The 17375-nt window shown below is 40.4% G+C and overlaps 1 protein-coding gene across 1 annotated transcript; it reads right to left on the bottom strand.

Moving 5' to 3' along the window:
• Nucleotides 1–13605: 13605 nt before the first annotated feature.
• Nucleotides 13606–17019, bottom strand: LOC116418357. The gene is made up of 3 exons (XM_031933459.1): nt 16341–17019; nt 14185–14331; nt 13606–14061 (listed from the first exon to the last, which is right to left on the bottom strand). Exon 1 carries the CDS (start codon nt 16919–16921, stop codon nt 16346–16348), a length of 576 nt encoding a protein of 191 aa, XP_031789319.1. The 5' UTR covers nt 16922–17019; the 3' UTR covers nt 13606–14061; nt 14185–14331; nt 16341–16345.
• Between the last annotated feature and the right edge of the window lie 356 nt (nt 17020–17375).

Below are 17375 nucleotides of genomic sequence, written 5' to 3'. Positions count from 1 at the left end.
GTGATCTACTGACATTTCGTTGGAAACTGGGCTTGGATTTATATAATCGAAGAAAAAGCAGAGCTCCTGACCGATTTACAAGTTCTCAAAAATCAATTGTCAATGCGCACTTTTCCGCGAAATCTACGAACGCGCTGCTTAAGCGATCTATCGACATTTTGCTAGAAACTGGGCTTGGATATTTATAAACAAAGAAAAAGCAGCGCTGCTGCCCGATTTACAAGTTCTCAGAAATCAATTGTCAATGCGCACTTTTCCGCGAAATCTACGAACGCGGTGCTTAAGCGATCTACTGACATTTCGGTAGTAACTGGGCTTGGATTTATATAATCGAAGAAAAAGCAGATCTCCTGACCGATTTACAAGTTCTGAAAAATGAAATTTCAATGTGCAATCTTTCGTGGATGCTCCGAAATCGCTGCTCGAGTGATCTACTGGCATTTCGTTGGAAACTGGGCTTGGATTTATATAAACAAAGAAAAAGCAGCGCTGCTGACCGATTTACAAGTTCTGAAAAATTAATTTTCAATCCGCACTTTTCCGCGAAATCTACGAACACGCTGCTTAAGCGATCTATCGACTTTGCGCTAGAAACTGGGCTTGGATTTTTATAATCGAAGAAAAAGCAGCGCTCCTGACCGAATTACAAGTTCTCAAAAATCAATTGTCAATGCGCACTTTTCCGCGAAATCTACGAACGCGCTGCTCGAGTAATCTACTGGCATTTCGTTGGAAACTGGGCTTGGATATTTATAATCGAAGAAAAAGCAGCGCTCCTGACCAATTTACAAGTTCTGAAAAATGAAATTTCAATGTGCAATCTTTCGTGAAAGCTACGAAATCGCTGCTTAAGCGATCTATCGACATTTCGCTAGAAACTGGGCTTGGATCTTTATGAACTAAGAAAAAGCAGCGCTGCTGACCGATTTACAAGTTCTGAAAAATTAATTTTCAATCCGCACTCTTTCGCGAAAGTTCCGAGATCGCTGCTCGAGTGATCTACTGGCATTTCGTTGGAAACTGGGCTTGGATTTTGATAAACGAAGAAAAAGCAGCGCTCCTGACCAAATTACAAGTTCTGAAAAATCAATTTTCAATGCGCACCTTTCCGCGAAATCTACGAACGCGCTGCTTAAGCGATCTACTGACTTTTCGTCGAAGAAAAAGCAGCGCTCCTGTCCGATTTACAAGTTCTGAAAAATGAAATTTCAATGTGCAATCTTTCGTGAATTCTCCGAAATCGCTGCTCGAGTGATCTACTGGCATTTCGTTGGAAACTGGGCTTGGATTTATATAATCGAAGAAAAAGCAGAGCTCCTGACCGATTTACAAGTTCTCAAAAATCAATTTTCAATGCGCACTTTTCCGCGAGAGCTACGAACGCGCTGCTTAAGCGATCTACTGGCATTTCGTTAGAAACTGGGCTTGGATATTTATAAACAAAGAAAAAGCAGCGCTGCTGCCCGATTTACAAGTTCTCAAAAATCAATTGTCAATGCGCACTTTTCCGCGAAATCTACGAACGCGGTGCTTAAGCGATCTACTGACATTTCGTTAGTAACTTGGCTTGGATTTATATAATCGAAGAAAAAGCAGCGCTCCTGACCAATTTACAAGTTCTGAAAAATGAAATTTCAATGTGCAATCTTTCGTGAATGCTCCGAAATCGCTGCTCGAGTGATCTACTGGCATTTCGTTGGAAACTGGGCTTGGATATTTATAATCGAAGAAAAAGCAGCGCTCCTGACCAATTTACAAGTGCTGAAAAATGAATTTTCAATGTGCAATCTTTCGTGGATGCTCCGAAATCGCTGCTCGAGTGATCTACTGGCATTTCGTTGGAAACTGGGCTTGGATTTATATAAACAAAGAAAAAGCAGCGCTGCTGACCGATTTACAAGTTCTGAAAAATTAATTTTCAATCCGCACTTTTCCGCGAAATCTACGAACGCGCTGCTTAAGCGATCTATCGACTTTGCGCTAGAAACTGGGCTTGGATTTTTATAATCGAAGAAAAATCAGCGCTCCTGACCGAATTACAAGTTCTGAAAAATCAATTGTCAATGCGCACTTTTCCGCGAAATCTACGAACGCGCTGCTCGAGTAATCTACTGGCATTTCGTTGGAAACTGGGCTTGGATATTTATAATCGAAGAAAAAGCAGCGCTCCTGACCAATTTACAAGTTCTGAAAAATGAAATTTCAATGTGCAATCTTTCGTGAAAGCTACGAAATCGCTGCTTAAGCGATCTATCGACATTTCGCTAGAAACTGGGCTTGGATCTTTATGAACTAAGAAAAAGCAGCGCTGCTGACCGATTTACAAGTTCTGAAAAATTAATTTTCAATCCGCACTCTTTCGCGAAAGTTCCGAGATCGCTGCTCGAGTGATCTACTGGCATTTCGTTGGAAACTGGGCTTGGATTTTGATAAACGAAGAAAAAGCAGCGCTCCTGACCAAATTACAAGTTCTGAAAAATCAATTTTCAATGCGCACCATTCCGCGAAATCTACGAACGCGCTGCTTAAGCGATCTACTGACTTTTCGTCGAAGAAAAAGCAGCGCTCCTGTCCGATTTACAAGTTCTGAAAAATGAAATTTCAATGTGCAATCTTTCGTGAAAGCTACGAAATCGCTGCTTAAGCGATCTATCGACATTTCGCTAGAAACTGGGCTTGGATCTTTATGAACTAAGAAAAAGCAGCGCTGCTGACCGATTTACAAGTTCTGAAAAATTAATTTTCAATCCGCACTCTTTCGCGAAAGTTCCGAGATCGCTGCTCGAGTGATCTACTGGCATTTCGTTGGAAACTGGGCTTGGATTTTGATAAACGAAGAAAAAGCAGCGCTCCTGACCAAATTACAAGTTCTGAAAAATCAATTTTCAATGCGCACCTTTCCGCGAAATCTACGAACGCGCTGCTTAAGCGATCTACTGACTTTTCGTCGAAGAAAAAGCAGCGCTCCTGTCCGATTTACAAGTTCTGAAAAATGAAATTTCAATGTGCAATCTTTCGTGAATTCTCCGAAATCGCTGCTCGAGTGATCTACTGGCATTTCGTTGGAAACTGGGCTTGGATTTATATAATCGAAGAAAAAGCAGAGCTCCTGACCGATTTACAAGTTCTCAAAAATCAATTTTCAATGCGCACTTTTCCGCGAGAGCTACGAACGCGCTGCTTAAGCGATCTACTGGCATTTCGTTAGAAACTGGGCTTGGATATTTATAAACAAAGAAAAAGCAGCGCTGCTGCCCGATTTACAAGTTCTCAAAAATCAATTGTCAATGCGCACTTTTCCGCGAAATCTACGAACGCGCTGCTTAAGCGATCTATCGACATTTTGCTAGAAACTGGGCTTGGATTTTTATAATCGAAGAAAAAGCAGCGCTCCTGACCGAATTACAAGTTCTCAGAAATCAATTGTCAATGCGCACTTTTCCGCGAAATCTACGAACGCGGTGCTTAAGCGATCTACTGACATTTCGTTAGTAACTGGGCTTGGATTTATATAATCGAAGAAAAAGCAGATCTCCTGACCGATTTACAAGTTCTGAAAAATGAAATTTCAATGTGCAATCTTTCGTGGATGCTCCGAAATCGCTGCTCGAGTGATCTACTGGCATTTCGTTGGAAACTGGGCTTGGATTTATATAAACAAAGAAAAAGCAGCGCTGCTGACCGATTTACAAGTTCTGAAAAATTAATTTTCAATCCGCACTTTTCCGCGAAATCTACGAACGCGCTGCTTAAGCGATCTATCGACTTTGCGCTAGAAACTGGGCTTGGATTTTTATAATCGAAGAAAAAGCAGCGCTCCTGACCGAATTACAAGTTCTCAAAAATCAATTGTCAATGCGCACTTTTCCGCGAAATCTACGAACGCGCTGCTTAAGCGATCTATCGACATTTCGTTAGAAACTGGGCTTGGATTTATATAATCGATGAAAAAGCAGAGCTCCTGACCGATTTACAAGTTCTCAAAAATCAATTTTCAATGCGCACTTTTCCGCGAGAGCTACGAACGCGCTGCTTAAGCGCTCTATCGATATTTCGTTAGAAACTGGGCTTGGATTTATATAATAGAAGAAAAAGCAGAGCTCCTGACCGATTTACAAGTTCTCAAAAATCAATTGTCAATGCGCACATTTCCGCGAAATCTCCGAACGCGCTGCTCGAGTGATCTACTGGCATTTCGTTGGAAACTGGGCTTGGATATTTATAATCGAAGAAAAAGCAGCGCTCCTGACCAATTTACAAGTTCTGAAAAATGAAATTTCAATGTGCAATCTTTCGTGAATGCTCCGAAATCGCTGCTCGAGTGATCTACTGGCATTTCGTTGGAAACTGGGCTTGGATATTTATAATCGAAGAAAAAGCAGCGCTCCTGACCAATTTACAAGTGCTGAAAAATGAATTTTCAATGTGCACTGTTTCACGAAAGCTTCGAAATCGCTGCTCGTGTGATCTATCGATATTTTGCTAGAAACTGGGCTTGGATTTTTATAAACGAATCAAAAGCAGCGCTTCTGACCGATTTACAAATTCTGAGAAATGAAATTTCAATGCGCACTCTTTCGCGAAAGCTCCGAAATCGCTGCTTAAGTGATCTATCGACATTTCGCTAGAAACTGGGTACGGATTTTTATTGAACAGGAAAAGCAGCGCTCCTGGCTGCTTTACAAGTGCTGAAAAATGAATTTTCAATGTGCACTCTTTCACGAAAGCTCCGAAATCGCTGCTCGTGTGATCTATCGACATTTTGCTAGAAACTGGGCTTGAGAACAAAAATCAATTTTCAATGCGCACTTTTCCGCGAGAGCTACGAACGCGCTGCTTAAGCGATCTACTGGCATTTCGTTAGAAACTGGGCTTGGATATTTATAAACAAAGAAAAAGCAGCGCTGCTGCCCGATTTACAAGTTCTCAAAAATCAATTGTCAATGCGCACTTTTCCGCGAAATCTACGAACGCGCTGCTTAAGCGATCTATCGACATTTTGCTAGAAACTGGGCTTGGATTTTTATAATCGAAGAAAAAGCAGCGCTCCTGACCGAATTACAAGTTCTCAGAAATCAATTGTCAATGCGCACTTTTCCGCGAAATCTACGAACGCGGTGCTTAAGCGATCTACTGACATTTCGTTAGTAACTGGGCTTGGATTTATATAATCGAAGAAAAAGCAGATCTCCTGACCGATTTACAAGTTCTGAAAAATGAAATTTCAATGTGCAATCTTTCGTGGATGCTCCGAAATCGCTGCTCGAGTGATCTACTGGCATTTCGTTGGAAACTGGGCTTGGATTTATATAAACAAAGAAAAAGCAGCGCTGCTGACCGATTTACAAGTTCTGAAAAATTAATTTTCAATCCGCACTTTTCCGCGAAATCTACGAACGCGCTGCTTAAGCGATCTATCGACTTTGCGCTAGAAACTGGGCTTGGATTTTTATAATCGAAGAAAAAGCAGCGCTCCTGACCGAATTACAAGTTCTCAAAAATCAATTGTCAATGCGCACTTTTCCGCGAAATCTACGAACGCGCTGCTTAAGCGATCTATCGACATTTCGTTAGAAACTGGGCTTGGATTTATATAATCGATGAAAAAGCAGAGCTCCTGACCGATTTACAAGTTCTCAAAAATCAATTTTCAATGCGCACTTTTCCGCGAGAGCTACGAACGCGCTGCTTAAGCGCTCTATCGATATTTCGTTAGAAACTGGGCTTGGATTTATATAATAGAAGAAAAAGCAGAGCTCCTGACCGATTTACAAGTTCTCAAAAATCAATTGTCAATGCGCACATTTCCGCGAAATCTCCGAACGCGCTGCTCGAGTGATCTACTGGCATTTCGTTGGAAACTGGGCTTGGATATTTATAATCGAAGAAAAAGCAGCGCTCCTGACCAATTTACAAGTTCTGAAAAATGAAATTTCAATGTGCAATCTTTCACGAAAGCTTCGAAATCGCTGCTCGTGTGATCTATCGATATTTTGCTAGAAACTGGGCTTGGATTTTTATAAACGAATCAAAAGCAGCGCTTCTGACCGATTTACAAATTCTGAGAAATGAAATTTCAATGCGCACTCTTTCGCGAAAGCTCCGAAATCGCTGCTTAAGTGATCTATCGACATTTCGCTAGAAACTGGGTACGGATTTTTATTGAACAGGAAAAGCAGCGCTCCTGGCTGCTTTACAAGTGCTGAAAAATGAATTTTCAATGTGCACTCTTTCACGAAAGCTCCGAAATCGCTGCTCGTGTGATCTATCGACATTTTGCTAGAAACTGGGCTTGAATTTTTATAAACCAAGTAAAAGCAGTGCTCCTGACCGAATTACAAGTTCTCAAAAATCAATTTCCAATGCGCACTTTTCGGCGAAAGCTACGAACGCGCTGCTTAAGCGATCTATCGACTTTTCGCTAGAAACTGGGCTTGGATTTTTATAAACAAAGAAAAAGCAGTGCTCCTGACCGAATTACAAGTTCTCAAAAACCAATTTCCAATGCGCACTTTTCCGCGAAAGCTACGAACGCGCTGCTTAAGCGATCTATCGACTTTTCGCTAGAAACTGGGCTTGGATTTTTATAAACAAAGAAGAAGCAGCGCTCCTGACCGAATTACAAGTTCTCAAAAATCAATTTCCAATGCGCACTTTTACGCGAAAGCTACGAACGCGCTGCTCAAGCGATCTATCGACATTTCGCTAGAAACTGGGCTTGGATTTTTATTGAACAGGAAAAGCAGCGCTCCTGGCTGCTTTACAAGTGCTGAAAAATGAATTTTCAATGTGCACTCTTTCACGAAAGCTCCGAAATCGCTGCTCGTGTGATCTATCGACATTTTGCTAGAAACTGGGCTTGGATTTTTATAAACGAATCAAAAGCAGCGCTTCTGACCGATTTACAAATTCTGAGAAATGAAATTTCAATGCGCACTCTTTCGCGAAAGCTCCGAAATCGCTGCTTAAGTGATCTACTGATATTTCGCTAGAAACTGGGCTTGGATATTGATAAACGAAGAAAAAGCAGCGCTCCTGACCGATTTACAAGTTCTCAAAAATCAATTTCCAATGCGCACTTTTCCGCGAAATCTACGAACGCGCTGCTTAAGCGATCTATCGACATTTCGCTAGAAACTGGGCTTGGATCTTCATGTACAAAGAAAAAGCAGCGCTTCTGACCGATTTACAAATTCTGAGAAATGAAATTTCAATGCGCACTCTTTCGCGAAAGCTCCGAAATCGCTGCTTAAGTGATCTATCGACATTTCGCTAGAAACTGGGCTTGGATTTTTATAAACAAAGAAAATGCAGCGCTGCTGCCCGATTTACAAGTTCTCAAAAACCAACTTTCAATGCGCACTTTTCCGCGAAATCTACGAACGCGCTGCTTAAGCGATCTATCGACATTTCGCTAGAAACTGGGCTTGGATTTTTATAAACAAAGAAAAAGCAGCGCCCCTGAGCGAATTACAAGTTCTCAAAAATCAATTTTCAATGCGCACTTTTCCGCGAAATCTACGAACGCGCTGCTTAAGCGATCTATCGACATTTCGCTAGAAACTGGGCTTGGATCTTCATGTACAAAGAAAAAGCAGCGCTTCTGACCGATTTACAAATTCTGAGAAATGAAATTTCAATGCGCACTCTTTCGCGAAAGCTCCGAAATCGCTGCTTAAGTGATCTATCGACATTTCGCTAGAAACTGGGCTTGGATTTTTATAAACAAAGAAAATGCAGCGCTGCTGCCCGATTTACAAGTTCTCAAAAACCAACTTTCAATGCGCACTTTTCCGCGAAATCTACGAACGCGCTGCTTAAGCGATCTATCGACATTTCGCTAGAAACTGGGCTTGGATTTTTATAAACAAAGAAAAAGCAGCGCCCCTGAGCGAATTACAAGTTCTCAAAAATCAATTTTCAATGCGCACTTTTCCGCGAGAGCTACGAACGCGCTGCTTAAGCGCTCTATCGATATTTCGTTAGAAACTGGGCTTGGATTTATATAATAGAAGAAAAAGCAGAGCTCCTGACCGATTTACAAGTTCTCAAAAATCAATTGTCAATGCGCACATTTCCGCGAAATCTCCGAACGCGCTGCTCGAGTGATCTACTGGCATTTCGTTGGAAACTGGGCTTGGATATTTATAATCGAAGAAAAAGCAGCGCTCCTGACCAATTTACAAGTTCTGAAAAATGAAATTTCAATGTGCAATCTTTCGTGAATGCTCCGAAATCGCTGCTCGAGTGATCTACTGGCATTTCGTTGGAAACTGGGCTTGGATATTTATAATCGAAGAAAAAGCAGCGCTCCTGACCAATTTACAAGTGCTGAAAAATGAATTTTCAATGTGCACTGTTTCACGAAAGCTTCGAAATCGCTGCTCGTGTGATCTATCGATATTTTGCTAGAAACTGGGCTTGGATTTTTATAAACGAATCAAAAGCAGCGCTTCTGACCGATTTACAAATTCTGAGAAATGAAATTTCAATGCGCACTCTTTCGCGAAAGCTCCGAAATCGCTGCTTAAGTGATCTATCGACATTTCGCTAGAAACTGGGTACGGATTTTTATTGAACAGGAAAAGCAGCGCTCCTGGCTGCTTTACAAGTGCTGAAAAATGAATTTTCAATGTGCACTCTTTCACGAAAGCTCCGAAATCGCTGCTCGTGTGATCTATCGACATTTTGCTAGAAACTGGGCTTGAGAACAAAAATCAATTTTCAATGCGCACTTTTCCGCGAGAGCTACGAACGCGCTGCTTAAGCGATCTACTGGCATTTCGTTAGAAACTGGGCTTGGATATTTATAAACAAAGAAAAAGCAGCGCTGCTGCCCGATTTACAAGTTCTCAAAAATCAATTGTCAATGCGCACTTTTCCGCGAAATCTACGAACGCGCTGCTTAAGCGATCTATCGACATTTTGCTAGAAACTGGGCTTGGATTTTTATAATCGAAGAAAAAGCAGCGCTCCTGACCGAATTACAAGTTCTCAGAAATCAATTGTCAATGCGCACTTTTCCGCGAAATCTACGAACGCGGTGCTTAAGCGATCTACTGACATTTCGTTAGTAACTGGGCTTGGATTTATATAATCGAAGAAAAAGCAGATCTCCTGACCGATTTACAAGTTCTGAAAAATGAAATTTCAATGTGCAATCTTTCGTGGATGCTCCGAAATCGCTGCTCGAGTGATCTACTGGCATTTCGTTGGAAACTGGGCTTGGATTTATATAAACAAAGAAAAAGCAGCGCTGCTGACCGATTTACAAGTTCTGAAAAATTAATTTTCAATCCGCACTTTTCCGCGAAATCTACGAACGCGCTGCTTAAGCGATCTATCGACTTTGCGCTAGAAACTGGGCTTGGATTTTTATAATCGAAGAAAAAGCAGCGCTCCTGACCGAATTACAAGTTCTCAAAAATCAATTGTCAATGCGCACTTTTCCGCGAAATCTACGAACGCGCTGCTTAAGCGATCTATCGACATTTCGTTAGAAACTGGGCTTGGATTTATATAATCGATGAAAAAGCAGAGCTCCTGACCGATTTACAAGTTCTCAAAAATCAATTTTCAATGCGCACTTTTCCGCGAGAGCTACGAACGCGCTGCTTAAGCGCTCTATCGATATTTCGTTAGAAACTGGGCTTGGATTTATATAATAGAAGAAAAAGCAGAGCTCCTGACCGATTTACAAGTTCTCAAAAATCAATTGTCAATGCGCACATTTCCGCGAAATCTCCGAACGCGCTGCTCGAGTGATCTACTGGCATTTCGTTGGAAACTGGGCTTGGATATTTATAATCGAAGAAAAAGCAGCGCTCCTGACCAATTTACAAGTTCTGAAAAATGAAATTTCAATGTGCAATCTTTCGTGAATGCTCCGAAATCGCTGCTCGAGTGATCTACTGGCATTTCGTTGGAAACTGGGCTTGGATATTTATAATCGAAGAAAAAGCAGCGCTCCTGACCAATTTACAAGTGCTGAAAAATGAATTTTCAATGTGCACTCTTTCACGAAAGCTTCGAAATCGCTGCTCGTGTGATCTATCGATATTTTGCTAGAAACTGGGCTTGGATTTTTATAAACGAATCAAAAGCAGCGCTTCTGACCGATTTACAAATTCTGAGAAATGAAATTTCAATGCGCACTCTTTCGCGAAAGCTCCGAAATCGCTGCTTAAGTGATCTATCGACATTTCGCTAGAAACTGGGTACGGATTTTTATTGAACAGGAAAAGCAGCGCTCCTGGCTGCTTTACAAGTGCTGAAAAATGAATTTTCAATGTGCACTCTTTCACGAAAGCTCCGAAATCGCTGCTCGTGTGATCTATCGACATTTTGCTAGAAACTGGGCTTGAATTTTTATAAACCAAGTAAAAGCAGTGCTCCTGACCGAATTACAAGTTCTCAAAAATCAATTTCCAATGCGCACTTTTCGGCGAAAGCTACGAACGCGCTGCTTAAGCGATCTATCGACTTTTCGCTAGAAACTGGGCTTGGATTTTTATAAACAAAGAAAAAGCAGTGCTCCTGACCGAATTACAAGTTCTCAAAAACCAATTTCCAATGCGCACTTTTCCGCGAAAGCTACGAACGCGCTGCTTAAGCGATCTATCGACTTTTCGCTAGAAACTGGGCTTGGATTTTTATAAACAAAGAAGAAGCAGCGCTCCTGACCGAATTACAAGTTCTCAAAAATCAATTTCCAATGCGCACTTTTACGCGAAAGCTACGAACGCGCTGCTCAAGCGATCTATCGACATTTCGCTAGAAACTGGGCTTGGATTTTTATTGAACAGGAAAAGCAGCGCTCCTGGCTGCTTTACAAGTGCTGAAAAATGAATTTTCAATGTGCACTCTTTCACGAAAGCTCCGAAATCGCTGCTCGTGTGATCTATCGACATTTTGCTAGAAATTGGGCTTGGATTTTTATAAACGAATCAAAAGCAGCGCTTCTGACCGATTTACAAATTCTGAGAAATGAAATTTCAATGCGCACTCTTTCGCGAAAGCTCCGAAATCGCTGCTTAAGTGATCTACTGATATTTCGCTAGAAACTGGGCTTGGATATTGATAAACGAAGAAAAAGCAGCGCTCCTGACCGATTTACAAGTTCTCAAAAATCAATTTCCAATGCGCACTTTTCCGCGAAATCTACGAACGCGCTGCTTAAGCGATCTATCGACATTTCGCTAGAAACTGGGCTTGGATCTTCATGTACAAAGAAAAAGCAGCGCTTCTGACCGATTTACAAATTCTGAGAAATGAAATTTCAATGCGCACTCTTTCGCGAAAGCTCCGAAATCGCTGCTTAAGTGATCTATCGACATTTCGCTAGAAACTGGGCTTGGATTTTTATAAACAAAGAAAATGCAGCGCTGCTGCCCGATTTACAAGTTCTCAAAAACCAACTTTCAATGCGCACTTTTCCGCGAAATCTACGAACGCGCTGCTTAAGCGATCTATCGACATTTCGCTAGAAACTGGGCTTGGATTTTTATAAACAAAGAAAAAGCAGCGCCCCTGAGCGAATTACAAGTTCTCAAAAATCAATTTTCAATGCGCACTTTTCCGCGAAATCTACGAACGCGCTGCTTAAGCGATCTATCGACATTTCGCTAGAAACTGGGCTTGGATCTTCATGTACAAAGAAAAAGCAGCGCTTCTGACCGATTTACAAATTCTGAGAAATGAAATTTCAATGCGCACTCTTTCGCGAAAGCTCCGAAATCGCTGCTTAAGTGATCTATCGACATTTCGCTAGAAACTGGGCTTGGATTTTTATAAACAAAGAAAATGCAGCGCTGCTGCCCGATTTACAAGTTCTCAAAAACCAACTTTCAATGCGCACTTTTCCGCGAAATCTACGAACGCGCTGCTTAAGCGATCTATCGACATTTCGCTAGAAACTGGGCTTGGATTTTTATAAACAAAGAAAAAGCAGCGCCCCTGACCGAATTACAAGTTCTCAAAATTCAATTTTCAATGCGCACTTTTCCGCGAAATCTACGAACGCGCTGCTTAAGCGATCTATCGACATTTCGCTAGAAACTGGGCTTGGATCTTTATGAACAAAGAAAAAGCAGCGCTGCTGACCGATTTACAAGTTTTGAAAAATGAAATTTCAATGTGCAATCTTTCGTGAATGCTCCGAAATCGCTGCATAAGCGATCTATCGACATTTCGCTAGAAACTGGGCTTGGATTTTTATAAACAAAGAAAAAGCAGCGCGGCTGCCCGATTTACAAGTTCTCAAAAATCAATTTTCAATGCGCACTTTTCCGCGAAATCTACGAACGCGCTGCTTAAGCGATCTATCGACATTTCGCTAGAAACTGGGCTTGGATTTTTATAAACAAAGAAAAAGCAGCGCCCCTGACCGAATTACAAGTTCTCAAAAATCAATTTTCAATGCGCACTTTTCCGCGAAATCTACGAACGCGCTGCTTAAGCGATCTATCGACATTTCGCTAGAAACTGGGCTTGGATCTTTATGAACAAAGAAAAAGCAGCGCTGCTGACCGATTTACAAGTTTTGAAAAATGAAATTTCAATGTGCAATCTTTCGTGAATGCTCCGAAATCGCTGCTTAAGCGATCTATCGACATTTCGCTAGAAACTGGGCTTGGATCTTTATGAACAAATAAAAAGCAGCGTTCCTGACCGATTTACAAGTTCTGAAAAATGAAATTTCAATGTGCAATCTTTCGTGAACGCTCCGAAATCGCTGCTCGAGTGATCTACTGATATTTTGCTAGAAACTGGGCTTGGATTTTGATAAACGAAGAAAAAGCAGCGCTTCTGGCCGAATTACAAGTTCTCATAAATCAATTTTCAATGCGCACTCTTTCGCGAATGCTCCCAAATCGCAGCTCGAGTGATCTACTGATATTTCGTTGGAAACTGGGCTTGGATTTTGATAAACGAAGAAAATCAGCGCTCCTGACCGATTTACAAGTTCTCAAAAATCAATTTTCAATGCGCACTTTTCCGCGAAAGCTACGAACGCGCTGCTCAAGCGATCTACTGACATTTCGTTAGAAACTGGGCTTGGATTTTTATAAACAAAGAAAAAGCAGCGCTGCTGACCGAATTACAAGTTCTCAAAAATCAATTTTCAATGCGCACTCTTTCGCGAATGCTCCCAAATCGCAGCTCGAGTGATCTACTGATATTTCGTTGGAAACTGGGCTTGGATTTTGATAAACGAAGAAAATCAGCGCTCCTGACCGATTTACAAGTTCTGAAAAATTAATTTTTATATCCGCACTCTTCCGCGAAAGTCATGAACGCACTTGTCAAGCGATCCACCGAACGTCGCGACGTTTCGCTAAAAATTGGGCTTGGATATTTATTGAAAAGGGAAAACACCGCTCCTGGCCGATTTACAAGCTCTAAACAACTATTCTCGGATTTTAATAAAATACGGGAAGTGCTACTTTTGGCAGGTTTTGGAGCTACAAAAAATTAATTTTATAATTTTATGGATGAACAATTAAATTCAAAATTTATAGGTCTTACCTGGCTGACCTCTACATTCATTATAAAACATTTATTCTTTATTAAAAATTTTATTTTCATTATAAATCACTTACAGGATCAAGTTAAATGAAAAGTTCATCGATTTATGACTGACAGTGTTACTGCTATACCAATTACGCGTGAATTTTTTGCTCAAGTGTGAGTGTGCGTTTGTCCTTGTATTGCAAGTCTGCTAGAGTTTTGCAGGTGTTAGCTGACGAACTAGAAATTTGCTTTTATAGCAGTTTAACATGAGCTGCGTCTCCCCGTACCGATTTTCTTACGTCCGAGTGTAGCCAACTCATCATCTCGAACATCATTATCGTTTCCTATAATGATGCTTGTAGAAAACTTCTGCAGCATTTAGTTGCGATGGCTAGCTGTGGCTTGAGCAGACGTTTGCATCTTCGCGTTAAACTATTGAACAGCAACCTTTGGTTACGGTATCTGCAAAGTCGCTGAGTTCAACGTTGTTGGCCACTTCGGCACTGGGCTATGTAACGGATCTTGCGTATTCATCTTCTGTATTGACGACTGCAAGTTAATTAAGAGGTTGAGATAAAGGAGTAAATCATACATAAACGGGTGTCTTTGAACACTCGTTGCAATTCGTTTGATACTTAAAAAATATTGAAAATTTAAAATGAAACAACTCACTTCGTCAAAAATAAGCTGATTAGAAGGTAGAGAGCAAATTCACTGAGTAGGAGTAGTATGGGATCGCGCCGATGGAAAAGGATTCGCAGCAGGATGTAGGAGAGGTTGGCAAGTTGACCAGCAGCCCGAATAAACTTCTTACACCATCTGTCACGTAAAGAATTTGTATGGATTATACTTTTTATTTGCACAATCAGCACGCGTTTAAATTGTTCTAATTGCCGTTCAAACTGGCCGCTTACTAGATTATGGTTCTGAAAATTGTAACTTATATCTAAAAATTAACAATCAAGCAATTTTTTTTCTAATGCACTAATGAAAATAATGCTTTAAAATTCTTTTACAATACAAACTTAGCATACACACTCAATCATTCGGCAGATTTTGCTCTCAAACCCAGAGAATTGTTAAGGACGTTTAAAGAGTAAAGTTCGAGTCAGGCCAAGGACGTCTGACATTCCAGATCTCAAACTAACTCGATACCTCTCCAAAATTCAGAGCACTATGTTTTTTTTAAATTCTGAGACTGGGCTTGGATTTTTATTGAAAAGGAAAAGCACCGCTATTGACAGATTTACGAGCTCCGAAAAATCAAATTTCAATGCGCACTCTTTCGCGAAAGCTCCGAGATCGCTTCTTTAGCGATCTACCGACGTTTCGCGAAAAACTGTGCTCGGATTTCGGAGTCGAGCGTTGTGACAGGGACACCTCTAGCAGACGAACTAACCTTGAATCATAACAATAATAAATCGGTGTAGTACCGTCTTGCTTCGGTCCGCCCTGTTCCGCGTCCCGCTGTGGTCGCCATGTTTAGCTCTCGCGAACTAATTCACATCTTACAAAATTTATTTCGTTAATTATGAAAAAATAAAATCTACATCTAAGTATAATGTTTTTTGGCGGTTTTAAGCTTTATTGGCCACGGCCTATGCGATCGAAGGGTAAAAAACATCCTGCCATACTTTTTTTTGCACTTATTAGTTTTAGCCTCGGACAATTTTTTTACTCATAAATCCTATCGAACGGAGCAAACGACATAAGCTAGAGCTAAGTTTACTCTAACTTTTCACTAAAAAAGATTTGTTTGCACCCCCGCTAATTTTCCTAAAATCACCAATTTAAGTATCTGTACGCTTGATCGTAGACATACTGTATATGAAGGTATAGACATCTCGGCTGAATAATCATAATTATTAACAATGAGAGAAGACAATTTGTGGGCTTCTAAATTCTTGGTATAAAGCCAACCATAGTTTATAGCAGGACAAACGGATATCAGATTACCTATCAGTCGAGCAAATTCAAGAATCGAACGAAAAGAACTATCTTGGAATTTTTTTAGCATGTCCAACAATTTAAATCTCCTCTCCTCGGGCAATTCAATTGTAAATGCAATTGAGTTAATATTAAAACCTAAAAATCTACAAATGCGAGTAGGGCTAAGCATACATTTTTCAGTGTTTATCACAAAACCTAGAGATCTTAAGAAATATAAGATCTTAAGTAATAATAACTCTGCGTCTGCAAATGTCTTCATTCGGAGCAATAATCAACATATCATCTAGATAATTAACAATAATGAAACCTCTTGATCGCAAATTTTGAATAGGAACTTTCATAATTTTCGTGAAGATATAAGGTGCAGTACATAAGCCAAAAGGGAGACATATAAATTGGTATATCCTACCATTGAAAAGGAAACGTAAAAATCTTTTGCTATCTCTGTGTATAGGTATCGTAAAATACGCATCCTGTAGATCAACAGTACACATGAAACAATTTGGAAAAATAAGATTGGTGGCTGAACGAAGGTCCTCAAGCTTAAAGTGCTCCGTCTTCATGAAACTATTTAACTTCTTTAAATTAAGTATAAACCTATCTGTGCCATCTTTCTTAGGAACTACGAAATAAGACGAAAGAAATTGGTCTTCGCGAGGCTTACATACTTCTATCGCGCCCTTAAGTAATAAATTGTCTACGGCTCTCTTATACCTATCAAAATCCTTGTTCGAAACCTCATATCCTGGATGGCTAAGTTGAAAGGGTTCCTTTACGAAGGTTATTTTATAGTTCCTAATTACGTCAATGACAAATTTGTTAGCCCTGATTTCCTGCCACTCTCTAACAAAATATTTTAATCTGCCTGCCAGACTTACAGATACTACTTCTTTTGGGAGGTGTTCTCTTCTTTCTGGTTCCTGTTCTGTGAATTGAAGAACTGCTGTCTGGATCGGAAATTTGGCTTGTTGGATTGATTTCCCCGATTGTACCCGGTTCGGTTGTTGTAATTCTTTTGATTGTAGCCCTTCTGATTGTAACCCGTCTGCTGCTGAGAGAAAGGGCGTCTCGACTGCGGGCTTTTGAATAAAAATTTCCTCTTAACAGTAGCAGTTGGCTTGGATTTCTGCTGGAAATTCTCCGAGAGCTTTGTGAGCGCTTTAGATTCCTTAATGCGCTCTGCGAATTTATTTCCGATCAGGGTATCGTGAATCTCAGCTTTCTTGATGATTTCCGCAGCCTGAGGAGCCAGATTGGGTATAAAAATGTTGCTTCTTCTTGATACAGAGATGTCATGATGCATCTGAATGGCCATCTTTGCTATATCATTAAGTAAACTAACAATTTGTAATTTGTCACAATCCTCATCGTTAATCAACATTGTGAGAATAGTTTCCACGGCCATCATCGATGAACCAGCAATTTTTTGCAGTTCAAGCATGTAAGAATCCTTTTTCATCTGTCTTGCAGATAGGAGAGTTGCTATATTTGGATTTAGCTTTTTAGGCTCAAATTCCGGCAATCTAAGGCGTTACCATTTAAAAACAATTAAAATATGCTCGTAATGCTACAACGTTATTTGTAGCTTTGTGATAGATTAAAAATCCTAGATTTATTACCTAATATATTTTTTCTTTAACTCCTCTTTGGCTTCCTTATTTAATCCTTGATTTACGAGTTTATGCCATATCTTAACAAGCGATGAATCGATGGTTACAGTTTTATCGTCATCATCTTTGTTGTCTATGCCCAAAATGTCCATGACCTCTCAATCACCATGTGGCATCGAATCCTCGTCATCATCATTGGACGCTCCCCTTTCCATGTCTGGAAGCGATACAAGTAGCATTAGGACAGATATGTCTCATAAAAATTAAATTAATGAATAAAACCATTTTATTTTAGTTATATCA

The sequence above is a fragment of the Nasonia vitripennis genome (assembly GCF_009193385.2).
Source record: "Nasonia vitripennis strain AsymCx chromosome 1 unlocalized genomic scaffold, Nvit_psr_1.1 chr1_random0010, whole genome shotgun sequence".
Taxonomy (NCBI): Eukaryota; Metazoa; Arthropoda; class Insecta; order Hymenoptera; family Pteromalidae; genus Nasonia; species Nasonia vitripennis.
The sequence above is the reverse complement of the archived record's forward strand: the minus strand, read 5'-3'. Positions and strand labels throughout refer to the sequence as shown.